The sequence below is a fragment of the Haematobia irritans genome, chromosome 1 (genome assembly GCF_050003625.1).
Source record: "Haematobia irritans isolate KBUSLIRL chromosome 1, ASM5000362v1, whole genome shotgun sequence".
NCBI lineage: Eukaryota > Metazoa > Arthropoda > Insecta > Diptera > Muscidae > Haematobia > Haematobia irritans.
The window spans coordinates 4,148,115-4,166,760 of record NC_134397.1 but is presented as its reverse complement, the minus strand read 5'-3'; the positions used below and the strand labels follow the sequence as shown (position 1 = coordinate 4,166,760).

Here is an 18,646-nt window from a genome sequence, read left to right as displayed (position 1 = left end):
TAGACAATCAACTAACTCATTCGTATTAAAATTGATATTTGGTGCAGGTGAATTTGCTATAGCCAAATCCTGATCTTGCCCAAGCAAATCACCCTGATCTGAAACTACAGGCTGTGTCGGATTCAATGTTGAAGGACCTGACCTTGAAGGAGGAGGTGTATGTGCTAACGACATTTTGAAATATTAATACAAAAAAATATAATTTCTCTAAATTTAAGTTTGTTCATTCATTATGAATTGTTTCCCTAACGGAGATTTTGGGTTAAGATTACAATCTGATCAATACGTGGAACTAAAACTGGTCTATGGAGGATTTACTCAGCCGTGTTTTCTTTTGCTATTATGCAAACCAGACAAAGCCACAATCTTTTCTATTGGCTCTACCAAATTTATGGGATATCATTTAGTAAGCAACCAAATAATATACTCCAACATAAAATTGGTTCTGATGACTAAGCCTCTAATAGCAACTGAAAACATGGTCTACACAAACCCACAATAATGTGTCTAGAATCCTGAAATCTTTTCATTTAAACATGGAGAAGGAACTTGTAGTGAAAATTCGGTTAGAATACTCGATCGTTGTACCCAAGTATCTAAAATCCTGAAAAGTATACAAATTTATCTAAATGCAAAGAGAAAGACCCCAGAACCACTACACATTATGTTTAAAAATGAAATTTAGTATACTACATCGGAAGTTCAGAACCGAAAAAGTACCAAAATTTGGACAATTTCGGCCCCACGTTGGGCGCCATTCTATGTTATGTAACGTACAAAGTAATCTGTCGATACTTTAAATTTTTCGAGATATCCAAAACTCATTTGGACTCCTTAAAGAAAGTCAAGCACTTGAAGACGATGGGAGCCATAAATTGCTAGCGATCAGTCGAAAAAGGCGGGGTTCTTGTCCTCAAATGCTTGCCTCGGATACATAGACACATTTTTTATATAGACTCCTTAATTAAATCTTACCACAAATTTGAAATGGACCTGCACAACCAAAAAAAAAAAAACAAAAACAACAAAACCCCGGTATGGTTGTAAAATTATGAGATCAGAGAAAACAAAGTATCGATCAGAATCCATTTAGATATTTATATGAATCTCTTGATGGAAGGAGATTCTCGCCTCATAACCCGCGCCAGCCTATTCCTACGGGCGAATCAAAAAAAAATATTTTAGGAACCCACACATAAGTTCATCTTAACCCATCAATCCATAAGGGAAACAAAAGGGATTTTTCTTAGAAATTCATGATAAACAAATTTATGGTTTATTTCAAATCATAATAATATTTTCTTATAAGGATAGATAGAAACAAAAATAAAAAAAAGGTAAATTAATGCTTAGATAAATTAATTCTATTATTTCTATGATAGAGAATTTTATTTACTTTTAGATCAATTTTCATGACACAAAAATATGGAAAGAATAGATTAGGATCTAGTCTAATGTTTCAACGATTTCAATTAAGTTTATTATTATTAGTTTTCCGGATACTAGTTTATAGCCCTTAAGAAAAACAAATAATCTATAATTCACTAATACCAAAAATTATGAGAAAAAAGTTAAGGGCTGAGCTAATGTCGTCTCTAGGTATTCGTAGTATTACGACGTCTATTTGAATTCAATTTATATTAATCACAAACCATTTTGCAGATCTTCGAAAAAAAATTAATTCGCGTGAATTTAAAAACAACATTCTAAGGTCCAATCTAATGTCGCTTCTACACAACGTTTACTCAAATATTTTCTTTTTTTTTTTTCTTGGATATTCATTCATACGATTTTTACTTTACTCATTGACTTTTTCTTGGACTAAGGAGGGCAAATGATATTAAAGATATGTAGCAAAACAAAAAATTTAAATAGAATCCACAACTTTAAAAGTAATAAAACATAAAGATGGGCGAAAGCAAAATCAATGGGAATAAGAAAAAAAACAACAACTACAAAAACGTAGTATTCTTTTTTTTTCTTATAGTTTTATAGTACTCATCTCCCATTCATAAATCACTTGCTCCCCTTTTCCTCTTCTCCACTATGAATGAGTATAGACATGTGATCAAAATTATCAATGATTCTTTTTGTACTCACCAATCATATATCCAACGAAGAGGCCTCAGCGTTGATGACGATTGTGGCTGTGATTTTGATTATTAGTAAAAATTGAGTATGAATGAAATTGTAGGCAAAGCTGTCACATTCGTGGTAATTTGAATAAGTACACTTTCGCGCGATTAGACATTAGATATAAACCTGGCCAAAGTTAATAAAGAAATGACTTTGTTTTTCTCAAATGATTTTTTTCTTTTCCCATGCTCTAAATTCCATGTGGTTCTTAGTTAAATTTGCAAATTTCTGGCAATATTGTTGTTGTACTTGATTTGGTATATCAGCTTTTCTTTCATCTTAAAAAAATCTATGTAGAGTTTTGCGCCAAATATCACGCGTCGGAAAATTTCGAAGTGCTACATCGACAAATTTTAGCTTGAATTATCCGAAATCGCTAATTCAAAGGTAGTGGCAGTGTGATATGTCTCCAAGCAAGTTATTTGATGGTTGAAGTCGTCATTGGTCTGGGGCAGTAGGGAAAACGCAGCACTGGCCCGCAGACCTTCGAAGGTTGGTGTCTTCCGGATTCTTTCGCAAACCTTTCTCCAACACGTGATGCGATACGATCAAAAGGGAGTCTAATGAAATGGATGTATTTAACACCAAAATTATAAAATTATTTTTGGGCTAAATTCTTACCCCGGAGGATTCCAATAATGATTTTGGGTGAATGGAATTTTTCCACCAATTTAATGAAAAAAATTGTAGTCTCTCAATGCAATAATATTTCTTGGATAGAATTTAATTTTTTTTTTTTTATAATTTTTTACTTTGCCGGAATGTCGGAATTTTTTGTACGCAGAATTTATTATTAAACTGTAGAACTTGCAATTTAATAAAAATTTGGAAAAAAATTGGAATTTTATTTTAAGACTTCAAGACAGAATTTCTGTGCTAAACCACGAGTTATGCGGTTACTGTCTAGTTATAAATGTTACTCTCGATGTGTTCTCTTTGAAGTGTGGCACAAAAAGGAAGTTTAAACTTCGCTCTTCTCCCGACAAAGCTAGGCAAGTCAGAAAAAAATGAATCGATGTTCAAAAGACAATTGAGCCCGATAACACTGTAGGCAGCTATCATATAACTAGAAATAAATTCCGATAAAAAAAAATGCCTAAATAAGAAGAGCAAAAGTACCTAAATGAAAAGCAATTTTTAGTTGCTATTTTGGTAGAAAGTTGAAGGTATGAGAATATTGTTTTGGGGAAATATTATTGATTTTTCTCTTTTTCTGACTACAAAAAAAAAATCGTTCATTACATGCTAAGGTCTGCATAGTAGTCTGAGACAATCGAACTTCAATTTCTAAGGACATTTTATTATACTAGGAATCAGAAATTATTAAAGGATTTCTTTAATAATTTCTGATTTCTTAGAATTTCACCTCATTTGGACTTAAACTGTCGGATTAGTTAATCCATTTCTTACCAAGTGATCGGGTAGACTTATAGCGCTGCAAAATAAAGTTATATCTTCTTTGGTTATATTTTATTCTATTAAATTGTTATTGTATCCCTTCTAAAAGAATTATATGTCTATATATGAAATGTACAACATTTTACGTATATATACTCAAATTCATATAGCATGTTATTAAAAATATATACTTTTATTTTTAAACTTCATTGTGGATTTCTTGGAAATTATTAAATTTCACGTACCAAAAATTATACTCAACTCCTGAACTCATGTAGCCCTTTGTGTCCATCTGTCTACACGCAAAAAAAATAATTCTTTCCTCCCAAACGAAATTTTAAACAAACAAAGTTCGTTTCCCATTTGCTTTTCGTTGAAACGCAGTATATTTTGAAGAAAAGTATATACTTTTTGTGATAAACGTTTATTCTTTTCCAGGATGTAAAAACAATTTCACAAAGACTAACTCAAATTTTTTTTTCTGGCTAATTGCATTTTCCCTCACATCTTTCTCACTTCCACGAAGTTTTTTCGTTCTTAGCACCTTTTTCTGTAATACAAACAATGTGGAAGCAATTATACGATTTTATACATTTAAACATTTTTTTTTACATTTCGCCTGGACGGAGAATCGAACCGCGGACCATGCAATTTGTAAGCCAACACACTATCCACTGAGCTATGTAGCCGTTATTGTTATCAAAATGTGCCTACCAGAAATATTGATTTATAAAATATATACCGATCGACTCAGAATCACCTCCTGAGTCGATCTAGCGCTTGGTGCCCGTCCGTCCGTCTGTCCATGTATTTGTTGTTCACATGATTCGGGTCACAATTATTATCCGATTTTGATGAAATTTGGTACAGGGTGTTTTTTGGGCATAAGGACGAACGCTATTGAATTTGGAAGAAATCGGATCAAATTTAGATATAGCTCCCATATATATGTATCGCCCGATTTCGACAAATGGAGTCACGTTGAGCTTTTTTACGAACCGATCGTCATCAAATTTTGCACATAGTAAACTTTTTCATCACTATTTAAGTCTGCAAAATTTCATCGAAATCGGTTCAGATTTAGATATAGCTCCCACATATATGTATCGCCCGATTTTCCCAAATTTGGCCATAAAAACCTTATTTATTAAGCGATCTTACTCAAACTTGGCTTACTCTAATCTTTTATGGTACTGACAATATGTGCTAAAAATAATCGATGTCGGTTCAGATTTAGTTATAGCTCCCATATATATGTATCGCCCGATTTTGCCAAATTTGGCCGTAAAACCCTTATTTATCAACCGATAGTACTCAAAGTTGGCTAAATGTAATCTTCTATAGCTCTAACTGTATGTGCGAAATTTCATCGAAATCGGTTCCAATTTAGGTAGAGCTCCCATATATATGTATCGCTCGTTTTTGCCAAATTTGGCCGTAAAACCCTTATTTATCAACCGATCGTACTCAAGGTTGGCTAAATGTAATCTTCTATAGCTCTAACTGTATGTGCGAAATTTCATCGAAATCGGTTCCAATTTAGGTAGAGCTCCCATATATATGTATCGCTCGTTTTTGCCAAATTTGGCCGTAAAACCCTTATTTATCAACCGATCGTACTCAAGGTTGGCTAAATGTAATCTTCTATAGCTCTAACTGTATGTGCGAAATTTCATCGAAATCGGTTCAGATTTAGATATAGCTCCCATATATATGTATCGACCGATTTTGAAAAATGTGCCCCTACACTGTTAGAAAAATATGTTTTTCATATGTTCCGATATAAACAAAATGTGTTTCGGGCACGATTTTAAACCACAATATATTTAAGTGCGAACATGTAATGTTCCTGAACTAACACTAAATGTTTGGGACATCTATGTTAATATGTTAGAATATATTATGTTTGGGGCATGAATGTTTCATAAAAATCATATGTGTGAATACAAACATATATAAATTTACAAATTTCGACTAAACATACATATGTTGTGATATTTTATTCAAAGCGACAGAGAGAGTATAGAGAGAAATAGAGATGGAAAACGGGAGAGTTGACGAAACATATCAATATAACACAGCAAAAGAGTCAAAAGAAAACAATTTCTGTGAAACCGCTTGTATGTTGTTTCGGAAAACTGTTTTATGATAAGGCCAAAAATTTGATATGCTTAAGTCTAAATATTATTTAATTTGAATTAAGAGAATAGACATTCGGAACCAAGAGAATAGACATTTGAAAAACAAACAGCATATGTTTTCGCCTTGAGAGCAGCATTTTATGTATGTGTGGACATGTGTTTTGTTTATCATTTTGGCATTATGGGCACAATTTTTTTCTTGGTTCCTTAAAAGAAATCAGGGGTCTTCATAAAAATAGCGAAAGGGCACTATACACTTTTTAGAGTTGGGACAGTAAAATGAAATAAAAAAACAAACTTTAGTTCCTCTTTAGTAGTCCACGAGGAGTTGACGGACACCATCAAATATAAAAGCGGGCATTAAGTTCGAGTTTTACAGCTAAAACAATTTAAAAAGTTTATTTTATTTAAAATGAATTATTAAGAAAAATAAAAGGAATTTTAGAGCGATGGTGTTAAATGCTAGTAAAAAACTTTTCACTCTTAAATAAATTTATGTTCATATTATAAAATTATGTATGTATGTTTATACTCGACTCCACGTTCTTCTTTTGTTAGTTTTTGAATTCCTTCCAAATTTTAAAGTTTTGTCCAAAAACAGTTTTTTATTACAAAATTGTTATTTTTGCAATAAAAAATAATATTTTATCCAAAAATCAGTCAATTTCGTTTATATCAAGCACTGTTACTGACTATAAATCTTTAATAACGCACATTTCGTAGTTTCATTTAAAAATTTAATATAGTATAAATATAAATGTGTAAATTAAAAAAAAAAAAATGTTCGGTCGGAGCAGGGATTGAACCCACGACCCTTTGTATGCAAGGCAGACATGCTAACCACTGCTCCACGTGGCAAACAAATGTATGTTTCTGTTAAATAATGTTATGTTTGCATGGGCTCGTGGGCGCTGCAAACTATGCTATATAAATGTAACTTAAAACGATAATTATCTACTGGTGACTATAACAGCTACGTAGCCCAGTGGATAGTGTGTTGGCTTACAAACTGTATGGTCCTCGGTTCGATTCTCCGTGCAGGCGAAAGGTAAAATTTAAAAAATTTATAAAAGTGAATAATTTCTTCAACATTATTTGTATTACAGAAAAAGGTGCCAATAACTAAAAAATTTCGTGGAAGTGAAAATTACGAGTATGTTAGGGAATGAGCACAATCGTGTTTGGGAAAAATTCTTCCAAGCATATAATATTTTTGGCTCAAAATGCTTCCAAACATATAATATGTTCACATAAAACAAACATATTAATGTTTCGGCAGTATGCAATAATATATGTGCTTCCTGCAAAATATGTTTGGAACATATGTTAAAGAAGCGATTTTTATTGAGGGTGTAATAACCTTATTTTTGACCATAGGGCCCTCATTTATTAACTGATCGTTCTCAAATTTTACTCAAACTGACCTTCTGTGGTATCAATCATACGTGCAAAATATTATACAAATTGGTTCAGATTTAGATATAGGTCCCATATATATACGATTTTATCATATTTGGCCATAATACTCTTATTTATTAACCTATGTTATTCAAATTTAGATGTACTAGCTGATCGTATTTAGGTAGCTCTTACATAAATCTATTGCCCTACTTGCAGAAATTTGGATTTATTACCCCCCAACTAATTGACCGATTTCCTCTTTTTTAATAATGGACTCAATATTAGTGCACCCTCAAAAAAATCGCTTCTTTAACATATGTTCCAAACATATTTTGCAGGAAGCACATATATTATTGGATACTGCCGAAACATTAATATGTTTGTTTTATGTGAACATATTATATGTTTGGAAGCATTTTGAGACCATAAAATATTATATGCTTGGAAGAATTTTTCCCAAAGACGATTGTGCTCATTCCCTAACATACTCGTAATTTTCACTTCCACGAAATATTTTAGTCCTTGGCACCTTTTTCTGTAATACAAATAATGTTGAAGAAATTATTTATTTTATAAATTTTTTAAATTTTACCTTTCGCCTGCACGGAGAATCGAACCGAGGACCATACAGTTTGTAAGCCAACACACTACCCAGTGGGCTACGTAGGTGGGTTCAATCCCTGCTCCGACCGAACACTTTTTTTTTAATTTACACATTTATATTTATACTATATTTTTATAATGAAACTTCGAAATGTGGGTTATTAAAGATTTATAGTAAGTAACAGTGCTTAATATAAACGAAATTGACTGATTTTTGGATAAAATATTATTTTTTTATTGCAAAAATAACAATTTTGTAACAAAAAACTGTTTTTGGTACAAAACTTTAAAATTTGGAGGGAATTCAAAAACTCTAACAAAAGAAGAACGTGGAGTCGAGTATAAACATACATAAATAATTTTATAATATAAACATACATTTATTTAGGCGTTCTAAAATGCCTTTTATTTTTCTTTAATAATTCATTTTAAAGAAAATAAACTTTTTAAATTGTTTTAGCTGCAAAACTCGAACTTAATGCCCGCTTTTATATTTGAAGGTGTTCGTCAACTCCTCGTGGACTACTTATTAATAAGGAGGAACTAAACTTTATTTTTATACATTTTACTGTGTAATTTTTTCACTATTTCCTCCTTATTTCATTTTACTGTCCCAACTCTAAAAAGAGTATACTGTCCTTTCGTTATTTTTATGAAGACCCCTGATTTCTTTTAACGAACCAAGAAAAAAAATTGTGGTCATAATGCCAAAATGATAAACAAAACACATGTCCACACATACATAAAATGCTGCTCTCAAGGCGAAAACATATGCAGTTTGTTTTTCAAATGTCTATTCTCTTGGTTCCGAATGTCTATTCTCTTTATTCGAATTAAATAATATTTAGACTTAAGCATATCAAATTTTTGGCCTTATCATAAAACAGTTTTCCGAAACAACATACAAGCGGTTTCACAGAAATTGTTCACTTTTGATTCTTTTGCTGTGTTATGTTGATATCTTTCGTCAACTCTCCCGGTTTCCATTTCTATTTCTTTCTCTATACTCTCTCTCTCTCTCTCTCTCTGTCGCTTTGAATAAAATATCACAACATATGTATGTTTAGTCGAAATTTGTAAATTTATATATGTTTGCATTCACACATATGATTTTTATGAAAGATTCATGCCCCAATCATAATATATTCTAACATATTAACATATATGTCCCAAACATTTAGTGTTGGTTTAGGAACATTACATGTTTGCACTTAATTATATTGTGTTTTAAAATTGTGCCCGAAACACATTTTGTTTATATCGGAACATATGAAAAACATATTTTTCTAACAGTGTGGCATACTAACTCTTTTGGTGCAAAATAAACTATAGGTCCTAATATTAGACATTTCTGCTTAGATTGTGACAAGACACCCATAAATATGTACCCCCCTTTATGTTCTCCAAAACCTATACCAATGATACCCCAAAAATGCTTATGTTTACTAATTCAGTAGGGGTGGTTTAGGGTATGATATAGTCGGCCCCGCCCGACTTTCTACTTTACTCACTTGTTTAATTTATGAATAGTAAAAAAAACAGAAATGTTTGGTTTTGACCCTCCCTAATATATGCATTCCATAATAAACACAGCACCGTGTATATATTATTTATATTTGAGAAATATTTATTTATTTGGTGTCAATCTGGCTGGTTGGTTTGTTGGATGATCACCAAATTTCTCATTTGTATCTTGTGCTTTTAAATACCCCATAGGAAAGAAGCGAAGCAGCATACCATACATACCTTAGTTTTAGACCAAACAAGGTATATATTTATCGACCCCAAATCAATGAAACCACTGTGAATTACACTCGAATCTCCCAATGAAAGGGTTTTGATAGTGGACTTTTTGCCTTCATTACCTTACAAGAACATTTCACTATTTCAACTTTTACAGCGCTCTCAGATTTGTTTATTGGATAAAAGACAAGGAAGTAGAAAATTCATATTATCTTTACATAGATCACGTGTCACCGTGGTGCAATGGTTATCATGCCCGCCTTGCATACACAAGGTCGTGGGTTCGATTCCTACTTCGTCCAAACATCAAAAAGTTTTTCAGCGGTTTTCACTGCAATGTGGAACGCCGTTCGGACTCGGCTATAAAAAGGAGGTCCCTTGTCATTGAGCTTAACATGGAATCGGGCAGCACTCAGTGATAAGAGAGAAGTTCACCAACGTGGTATCACAATGGACTGAATAGTCTAAGTGAGCCTGATACATCGGGCTGCCACCTAACCTAACCTAACCTAGATCACGAGTCCATATTTTATACTGACTACATAACTATAACCTTCAGGATATTTAGTTTATAATATTGATCAAAAAACTCGTATATCATTAATCGAATTTTCACGCTGAAAAAATATTATCGTGAGGCCATAGAAGCCGCATTTCTCTAATAAAAAGTCCTTTTATTTATGCAAAAGTCAATACATTTTTCAGTGAAGTCGTTTTGTGCTTATAGTGAAGTGATTCGATTTGACATGAAGAAAATATTGATGAATTAAGGTCAAATTGGCTTTAATAATTCTGAAAGATTCTTCAAAATTAATGAAATCGTCTTTAAATTTTTATACTTTTTGTATCGTGACTACAAAAAAAAAGCAAAAAAGCTTTAAAACTTGCAGATGTTTTTCAATACTCGTACTTATTTTTAACGATGTCTGTTACGTGAAACATAGCACAATTTCTACTTGAAGTCGACTTTGGATTTGGAAATTCCATTTTTCGCTGAAACTTTTTTGAAGGACTTTGATAAGCACATGAATAAAAAAGCCCAAAAATTTAATTACTAAGTAACTTAAGATATTCCCTACTGGGTATGTGAGAGGCCCTTTTAATATAGAAACAAACACAACACTTCTGCATATTCAACTACATGTCAATTGTTTACCTCCATGAATGAGACCTATTCATTATTTCTTCTTTTGTTGCATTTCTCAAATATATTTAATTTCCTTACCTTAGAAGATATTTCCTATCGGGTATGTTAGAGGGCCTAATTATAAACAAAAACAATATTCTTAAGTATCGTTTATCTGACTCTCACTCTCATTGGCTTGCTCTATTTTTATCCATACTACCTGTCGATTGTTTATCTCCAACATGAGACCAGATCATTTCAACAGCTCTTTATACCGGCACAGTCTGACACAATTTTTCATATCTAACGCAACCACATAGACGGACCACGGAATAGCAGAGATCAAGTCACACGCGTACCTAGAAATAAAATAAAATTATTGGTCATGCCATCGACCTGTAAATTTCGATTGAACAACAAAGATGCTGTCTACTACAGTGGCCAGTGGGTGAAGGGTTCAATTATCTTGAACACAACGAGGGAAAAGAACATAAGGAGTAGGTTTGTTTGATGGTCTAAAATCGATCAAATTGAAATAATTTAAAACACTGTTCGTTCGTTATATCGTTCCCAGATATTCGACTAAGACTCCTGGGAGAGGCCAAAGTCCGTTGGAGTGAAAAGAATAACCGCGAGAAATCAACTGGAATGCATGAACAAATGGCCATTTATAAGGGCTATGAGGTGTATGTGGATAAAAGTGAGATTTTGTATGAGAATGAAATATTACCACCGGACACTTATGTCTTCCCTTGCAAATTTCGCTTGCCCAAAACTTGTCCAACATCTTGTAGAGGCAAATTTGGTCATATACGTTATTTGTTGGAACTTACAGTGGATAGACCATTCCGCTATGACAATGTCTTTACCAGACCGTTGACGGTCTTGAAAAAAGTGGATTTGAATTTAAATCCTGAATTTAAGGTAGGATATATGAAATTTCAAGAAATCGTGGATTTTATACACACATAGCTACTCCCTTTTAGGTCCCTTTACAATATGAAGAAATCAGCTCCATAGGTTGCTGGCCTTGTGCTAGCGGTGAGATTGTCTATTCCCTTAGTATACCCTTTGGAGCTTATGCCTCTGGTCAAACTATGCCCTATAGCCTAAAGATACAAAATCACTCAATGACTGATATCACGGGCTACAATGCCAAATTCATAGAATGCATGACTTTTATAGCCCATAGGCCGGAATACAAAGAGAATGAAACTAAGACGGCTGTTGTTAGTCAAGATTATGAAGATGTTTGTCTGCGGCTATCCAATCGCCAATTTGAAGGAGAAATTGAATTGCCCTCACTACCAACGGATACTGATGGCCAAGGAATTATAAATGTTGAACATTTTCTACAAATTGAGATGGTGGTAAAGGGCTGCCATAGCAATAAGACCATAACCCTTCCCATATTCATAGGGAATGTTCCCATTACAGAGAGTATGCCACAGACCGTTGATGGCCAAACTACTCCAGAAATTCAGCCTCCTGCTTATTGTCCAAATGAATCATCCGATGAAGATAGTGTGGATACTGATGAACCCCCACAATATGGAGATTTAAGTAAGTCTTGATTGAGACTTTTATTGAATGCTAATTACTACACGTGCTACTTGATTTTTAGAACCACCCTCATTCGAGGAAGCCATGCGTAGATCAACATTATTCTTGGATGTGGACAGCAATGAATACGATCGTGATGGTAATTTTCAGCCATTATATCCCATGTATCGTCATGTTAATGATTAAGTCTAATATTTGACAAGTTCTTTGTTCTCAGGAAATTGTTAGCATTTTAGATTTAATTTTAAGCTTTACTCTCAGAGAGGAGCTTGCAAATAAAACTGTCGTAAATCGACCTCCGTTATGAATAATTTTTGTGTGAATAGTAGATGAGCCCAAGTAAACAAGGAATCCTAAAAAAGGAAACAAAGATTTGGGGCCGAGAGAAAAAATGAGTTCATTCTCTCGGAGAGAAAGATAAACACATAGAGAATAATGAATGTGTTAGAGAAATATTCTTGCTTGTTTGGAGATGTAGTGAATGCCCAGTTATACGAGTATGGCTACGTATTCGTAAATACTCCTACTTTTAATTATCTTGTTAACGAGATGTCGCTCAGTATAACTAATAGATTATTGCCTGCATTCTCGATATCCACCAGTTCGACAGCTTAAAATTAGCGCATAATTTATAAGCACATTCCTATCCACAACAACGGAAAATGGGCTATGATCCAAAATAAAAACTTCTGTTGTGTATATTAAATCAAAAACCTTTGATTAATATGGGGGGTTACACCCATTTTCATGAAGTTCCGTTATTGCTACGTGAACTAATGAACTTTGAAACCGTACCATGGACATATCTGCCATCTTGCCTCTATGTTCCATATACCCGTTGGGAACTCAACTGCTTAAAAATGTTCAGTAAAATTTATCCAGAGAGAAGATATTTGCAATTTACTTTTTGTTAGTTGACATTTAAAGCCTAACTGTGCGACATAAAAATGGCCATTAGTGTTGTTTATTTAGTCAAAAATTTTATTTAAATCAAAATTTTGTTTACTTAATTAAAATTTAACATTGGAAAATACTACATTCTTTGATCGTTACATAGTCTGTGGGAATTGCTTCTCCGGTGACTTAAAGAGGTTTGAGAGTGAAGAGACTGCTTCTGAAATGGGAACATAAACGTGAAAAGTTATGATTAAATATTGTAGAGAAATAAATAGATATTTATAAAGAAAAATTAAAAATATAAAACATAACTAACTTTTAGCTGGACTTTGTTGATCCCACTTTCTCTTTTTGTTCGCTTAAAAAAATTAATGCATAGAACCATACAATTTTTGGCACTTCGCGTTGAATACATCCTCATGGCATGTTTGCTAATTTTTATGAGTATATTGGATTCGATGTCTCATTTACCCTCGATTGGTAATGCCCAATGTAGTCAATCGTTTATATGCTAGATTATAAAGCAGAACTGAATTGAATACAATGGAAATGCACGTGATAAGTCTACAAAAAGGGCTTTTGAAGTTTTTGAATTAACTTTAAAATAACATCTTGCCTCTGTGAGTATTTCTATAAACAAGTAAAAAATAACAATATATATTTGCCGTAGAATTGGATAAAGGCGGAATAAACATGGGTCCCAGGAAAATGAGCCCCATAAAAATGAACCCCAACAAAATGTAACTAAAGCATAAAAATCGACCCAAAACTAAAATTAAGGCTCATTTTCTCTTTTAATTTAAAAGATCGAGTGAAAATGAACCCTAGCTAATAGAAAAATATGAAGTTTAACATAAATGTGTGAATCTCTTTAGAATCGCATTAGCGTACTTTGGATTCTGCCCATGGGAGACAGTCCAAAACCACGACTGAAGGCTGGTCACGCAAAAGCCTAATCTGGTGCGATACAATGCTATTCGGAACGGAAAAGTTAAAAACGGTCCCACTAGAAAATGAAACACAAACCCAAACAGAATATTGGGCTTAATTTTCATTTGTAATATTGTCGTTTATTTTCACAATGAAAACGGGCCCAAAAAAAATGAAGTTGAAGTTTCATTTGTGTTTTGAACCAAATTTTCATGGTCCCTTTTTCATAGCATCGTGGGTAGATATTGGCTCTCACATACACCCTTCTCCAATAAGTACAACTTATTACTTCTACTCTACTCGACATTTATTTAACTGTAGAAAAATATAATGAGGATCTCATTATAGGAATCCAATTTGATATTTCAAGCATTACATGTAGCCTCAGAAAGGACTAATGCGGAGAGGATAGTAATAACCAAACACCATAATTAAGCCAAGGTAATACCCTACGGGAAATAGATCAATCACATCAGTGGACGGTACAAATTTAGTCCTGGTGTGTGTATAGAACTAATCAAGTTCTGGATTAGAAAAGACAGGTCACTTTAATTTAAGTTCATCATTGAAGTAAATTTACTCTTTTGGACATGATATGAACTCATTCCAATGTAAACTTCCTTAAACAGTTTGAAAGAACCAGCCCTTAGTCTCTATGAAATAGTCTTGAGCAACCTCTGATTCTTTATGAACATTGAACAAAATATATAATCTAATAAGGTAAATATATAAATATAAATAATAATAATAAATGCAGACATTCATTAAAAATTTATAATTTAATTAAAATAAAAATAACTAAAAACTTAATAATATAATCAACCTGGAAATCTTTGCGGAATTGCCTGAGGAGTACAAATCGAGGTTGATTTAATACGAATGTGACAACAGTAACTGAACATAAAGAACACAAAATTGCACAATTATATGTAAATCGAAAAAAAAAAAACACTTACTAGAAGCAAGTGAATTTTTATTTCTTCTAACATATTGTAGAGGGATATTGAATTTTCAATTCAGTAAATTTTATTGAATAATACAAAATCTTTTACTAAAAATTGTGTCCTTTATCTTGAAGTATGAAATTATTAACTATATACTTTGACATAAAACCGAATTTGCTTAATAAAGGTATACCTTTGGCTTCAAATCAAAAACATTAAAAATGTCTACGATTTTTTCCAAGGTTTTTTTTTTATCAGTGCCATATACATTTTCCCCCATCTTATACTGGCGTCTATGCGATTTATTAAAATTAATCACAAAAAGGCATCAATCGGTAGCAATTTTTTTTTATATTCCACAAGGAGAATTTTTTAGAAAGAAGCTAGCAAACTATGGCCCAAGAGAATTTGAACTTGTCCATTCATAAATGCTGATCACAGAGAAGATTGTACGTAATTTTCTTTAGATTTTCGTTGAATAAAAACAAAAAATTTGGCAATTGATGTGCTCGCCATTCGCTCATTTGTATATCAATTGAAAATGGAAAATTGGCATGTTTTTCCTTCTCAAGAAAAAGAACCAGAACACACATAGTTGCCTTCTCTCCATTCTCAGCTGTTCTCGAACTATATAACATTCTTTGAGGAAAATCTGTCATGCTCTCATGAATTTCTATATCTTCCAAATTCAAATGGATATTCGCTTTTGCACAGCAGTTTCTTCTCATATGGATGGGAGAGTAGACGTAGTAGATGCAACGGATCCGCAGCCAGTCAGATAACGCGTGTTCATAAATTATGTATTCTTCTTCCTACAATTTATCCAGGCAGTGATGAAGTGCAAACAAAGATATTCCGAAAGTGGCCAAAAATAGACTCCGTAAAAAAACGCATCAAATATGCCCTCGACATGTGAATTTCAACTTGACCGCCAAAATGGTGTTTACTTTGCTGGACAACCGGTCAGTGGTTCAATTGTATTGACGACCACCCATGAAAAACGTATACGAGGTAAGAGCTTGAGATATTAGAAATAGTTTTGGTGCATATGTGAACCGCCCTTTTGCAGATATTAGCATATGTTTCCTGGGTGAGGCCAAAGTCCGATGGACTGAATTTAGACGTGGTCAGAAATTATTTGGTAATGAGATATCGGCCAGCAGTAACTATCGAGCCCATGAAGTCTACGTTGATCAAGTAGCCACTGTTCGCAATGAAGGAATTATGCCAGCTGGGGTCTACAACTACAAAATTCAATTCCGTATACCCAAATCCTGTCCTACCTCATGTGCCGGCAATCATGGTCATATACGCTATGTTCTATGGCTGGTAATAAATCGGCTTTATCGACCGAATAATGTATTTCGTAGACCACTGACCGTTCTCAGAAAGGCCAATCTGAATATAAGTCCAAGGTATAAGGTAAAGATTTGAGTTTTCATCTCATAACAAAGCTCACCAGAAAATATTTCGCTCTTTGCGTTTTTTTTTCTTACCAGACACCTGTGGAAGCCGAAGACATCAGTGCAGTGGGTTGTTGGCCTTGGTCCAGTGGCAAAATTTCTTATCACTTAAAAGTGCCTTTTGGTGCTTATGCTTCGGGTCAAACGCTTAAATATTTTTTAAAAATCGAAAACCATTCAATGACGGAAATTCATGGATATCATGTGGAATTTGTCCAATGGATGACTTTTATAGCGAAAATTCCTCGCTATAATGAACGAAGAATACGAACAGTTGTGGCTAGCCAAAGAGTAAGGGATCCTTGTCTACGTCTCTCCAATCGTCAATATGAAGGGAGACTTGTTCTACCTTCACTGCCTCCAGATACAGGAAAATGTGGAATCATACGCCTCAAATATTCCCTCGAATTGGAGATATTTGTGAATGGATGCCACAGTAATAACAGCTTGTCAGTGCCCATAGTTATAGGTAATGTGCCAATATTACAAAGTTTACAAATATGGCCTAGAGGGTCATCAATGCCACCTCCCAGCACACCCATGGCGAATAGTATCACCACATTTAGATCATCATCTTTGCCTTGTGCAGAGCAAGAAAATGGCCAAGATGGATTACCTTTATATGAGGATTTGCGTAAGACCTAACAAATATTTAATATTGTGTACAATTAATGAAAATATTGCTGTTGTTTTCTTTGTAGTCCCTCCCACTTTCGAAGAAGCCATGGCTTTAACACCAACCTATTTAGATCCAGATGATAATAAAAATTGCCCTTTTGGGGGATTTCGCCCCCTATATCCCATGTATCCAGACTATAATGAAGCAGAGGAATTATTGGGATTTAAAGAATCACGTGTTTAGTTAATTCAATTATTTTGTTTTTGTACAAATTATGTTAACTTTTTCTTAAAATAAGTCCAACAACCAATCTCCAGAATTATAAGAGCCATGTCTCCATTGTCAATAGAATTTTAATTGAGACACCCTGTATAGCACCCACATAATATAATTTAGTTCAACATTATGTATGTATGTATGTGTGTATGTATATGCAAGTAGATATGCGAGTAGTTAGCCCTAAGTGCTCTCTTTGTTAAGAAATTCACAAATTCTCTCAATAGCCATACGTAAACACTGAGTACGAATACTACCGCTCTCTTGTTGTTGCCCTCAGTATCTTTAATAACCCACTCATCTAAACATAAATAAACAAAACATTGTCTTTACACAAATGTAGTACCTACCACAATGGTGTAATGGTGTGTATGTCATAACATTGGATCACAATCACAATGGGGTGGATATAGGAAAAAAAATATTAAAATAATTTATTTAATCTTTTACGAGTAATGTAAAAATTCCTTCAAATAAAATACACAGAAAAAAATTAAAGTGTTTTATGAGAAAAATGAAAAACCTCACACCAAAATGCAACTAATAGTCTGTTTCTGTATGTCGATCGAGCTCTGTCGATCGACTGAAATGCACAGACACAGCTGATGTTTGGTTATAAATTCAGCTGTTTGTTTCCATTTAATTCGATCGATAGAGCTCGATCGACATACAGAAACTGGCTGTAAATAGCAGTCCACTTGTTGAGAGTTCCACAATGTCTGGTTAAAAAAGAAAATGTTTATTACATTGATACGATTTTTAACTATCATTTACGAAATTGCACCTTCTCATAATACAAACAAATGAACTAGAAGCAACGAAGAAAATACTTTTCTCAGAAACTAAATTGTAGACAAACGAAATTCCCCTTTAATGTAAAGATTTTTTTCAAATAAAATAAAAAGAAATCGAATTGAAGACAAACGATACAACTATCCACAATCGTATGAGATTTTTCCTCTGTTTAAGTTTACATTGAACTTATGTTTAGGACCATTTAATTCTAATTAATTCAATTTGCGATAAATAAATTGCATTGAGCTGTAACAAATTAAAAAAAATATATAAAATCAAACTAAAACCAAATAATTTTTTAGCAATAACAATAAGTTCAATTTACTATCAGTTTAAATATGAACAGTGGCATACATTATTTTATAGAGAAATACTCGTATTATGACCCTGGTAGTACGTCTTCCCAAAAATTTGTTGTTCGTCTAACACGTAATGAATTTGAAAAAACTATGAACCGAGCTCAATTATGACCTACCTAGCCATGAATTCCTCTTTTAAAATTTTATATCATCCCTATTTCGAAATTTGACTCCTTAGGGAAATTTCTCGTTTGTCTTCTATCGTAAAATAATCTTCAGTGCCTAATATGACAAATATAGGCTAAAACAAAA

General features: G+C 33.2%; 2 protein-coding genes across 2 annotated transcripts; both read left to right on the top strand.

The window, feature by feature from the left end:
- The first annotated feature begins 10,806 nt into the window (after positions 1-10,806).
- On the top strand, positions 10,807-12,422 carry LOC142237157 (arrestin domain-containing protein 17-like). Its single transcript, XM_075308518.1, has 4 exons — positions 10,807-11,045; positions 11,123-11,472; positions 11,535-12,111; positions 12,173-12,422. The coding sequence occupies exons 1-4, from the start codon at positions 10,934-10,936 to the stop codon at positions 12,295-12,297; spliced, it is 1,164 nt and encodes a 387-aa protein (XP_075164633.1). The 5' UTR covers positions 10,807-10,933; the 3' UTR covers positions 12,298-12,422.
- A 3,195-nt stretch (positions 12,423-15,617) lies between these two features.
- On the top strand, positions 15,618-17,738 carry LOC142220083 (arrestin domain-containing protein 17-like). The gene is made up of 4 exons (XM_075289008.1): positions 15,618-15,893; positions 15,952-16,304; positions 16,382-16,979; positions 17,047-17,738. The coding sequence occupies exons 1-4, from the start codon at positions 15,782-15,784 to the stop codon at positions 17,205-17,207; spliced, it is 1,224 nt and encodes a 407-aa protein (XP_075145123.1). The 5' UTR covers positions 15,618-15,781; the 3' UTR covers positions 17,208-17,738.
- Positions 17,739-18,646: the final 908 nt, after the last annotated feature.